Below are 1,990 nucleotides of genomic sequence, written 5' to 3'. Positions count from 1 at the left end.
ATAAAATCTTTAAATAAATAAATAAATAAATAAATAAATAAATAAATAACCAATTCAGGGAGCACAATAAATGTATTTAATACCCATTCCTGTTTTATGATTCATACATGACTGGACACCCAAACCATAACTTTCCAAGTTCCCCAATTTTCTTTAAGGAATAGTACCCACAATCCACTTCTCCACACTCTACTGCAATTGTCTATGACAAAAGAGGTGAAAAATGCCTCAGTGGGTCTGTTTTGTTTTAACACTGTAGATAATGGGGTTCATCACAGGAGGTGCTAGTAGATAAATATTGGCCAATATGACATGTACAATTGGAGGGGCATGCTTGGCAAAGTGGTGAGTCATGTACAATCCCACCATGGACACATAGAGGACCAAAACAGCCAGAATGTGGGATAGACAGTTATTGAGTGCCGGAGTCTTTCAACCCAGGAGCTGATTGTCAAGACACTTCTCAGGATGAGTGCTTAGGAAAACACAATGAGCAGGGGGTCCAATGTAATAATGACCAGAGCTAGAACAAATTCATACCAATTACTGACAGTGGTGTCAGCACACACCAGATGAATCATGTCTTGATGGAGGCAGTAGGAGTGGGAGAGATGGTGGGAGCCATAGAAGGGAAGCCTTTTTAGCAGGAACAATGGGGGAAGAACAGCCAGAACACAGCAGCAAATGATGGCTACCCCTATTCTGCTGATTACTTGGTTGGTGAGGATGGAGACATAATGGAGGGGGTGGCAGATGGCCACATAGTGATCAAAGGACATGGCCAACAACACAGAAGATTCCATAAAAGAGAATCCATGGAGGAAGAAGAACTGGGAAAAACAAGCCTCAAAGTTGATCTCTGAGGCACCAAACCAGAGGACCCCCATGACTGTAGGCAAAGTGGTTAGGGTAAGCCCCAGGTCTGTTAGAGCCAACATAGAGAGGAACAAGTACATGGGGTCATGTAGGGAGGGCTCTGTCCTGATGACAGCAAGAATGGTGATATTGCCCATGATGGAGACTGTGTAGAGACAACAGAAAGGGATGGAAATCCAGGTATGGAAAACCTCAAAGCCAAGGATGCCCATGAGGATGAATAAGAAGGGGACTTGAATGGAGTTAGTAACCAAAAACATGACTGGAGGAGGCAGTCTCAAGACCAGAGTTCTTTGCCAAATCTGTGAAAAGTGGACAACATAAGGATTTGAGTAAATGTTCTATGACTACTTGAAGTCACTCTGATAGATCATCGGAGAAGACCCGGGGAAAGGGAGCTATCTGGGAAATGAGTTTTAAAATGTTTTATCACTTTTGCTTGTTTTAGCTCCTAGCTTGTCATCTCTTGTCAACTGGTGAGTTGAGAGCATGAAGTTCTCATTAGTTGTAACCCAAAGTCTTCTTTATCTGTGTAGAAAGCAGTTATGCCTTTGCAGCAGGAAGGTGTAGAGGTACTTTATGGCTGTTGGAAAGAAGAGCTGTGGAGAAAAGATTACTGTAAGACATCATTGGATGCCATAAGGTTAGGAGAAAAAGACAAAGCTAAGACCAGTAAATGTACAAAGCAATTCCAATATGCCAATTGACTCTTTTGAGCCAAGCAAACCGTAGAGAAGTAAACTGAGATAAAGGAGTGGGAAAAGATAAAGACCGTCTTCAGAATCTAAGCGCCCTAAGAAGGAACTTTTAGAATCAGATGGGTGCAGGGACCTTGTTGGAAAGGACTGTACATGAGCTAAATGGGTAAAACTGGTGCTCAGATATCTGTCAAAAGAACTCATACTAAAAAACTAACCTAGGGGTGCCTGGGTAGTTCAGTTGGTTAAGCATCCAACTCTTGATTTTGGCTCAGGTCATGATCTCAAGGTCCTGAGATCAAGACCCCATGTTGGGCTCTGTGCTCAGCGGGGAGTCTGCTCTAGATTCTATCTCCCTCTCCCTCTCCTTCTGCCCCTCCCCACCAAAATAAATAAGTAAATCTTTTTACAAAATA

At 42.6% G+C, this 1,990-nt stretch overlaps 1 protein-coding gene across 1 annotated transcript; it reads right to left on the bottom strand.

Annotated features, from left to right (window-relative positions):
* Positions 1-228: 228 nt before the first annotated feature.
* LOC110576429 (olfactory receptor 51Q1) lies at positions 229-1,136 on the bottom strand. The gene is given in 2 exon segments (XM_021685632.2): positions 229-425; positions 428-1,136. Coding segments are annotated over 2 exon segments (906 nt in total).
* Positions 1,137-1,990: the final 854 nt, after the last annotated feature.

This window comes from Neomonachus schauinslandi, chromosome 11, assembly GCF_002201575.2.
Source record: "Neomonachus schauinslandi chromosome 11, ASM220157v2, whole genome shotgun sequence".
Lineage (NCBI taxonomy): Eukaryota > Metazoa > Chordata > Mammalia > Carnivora > Phocidae > Neomonachus > Neomonachus schauinslandi.
This window is presented reverse-complemented; position numbering and strand designations above follow the sequence as displayed.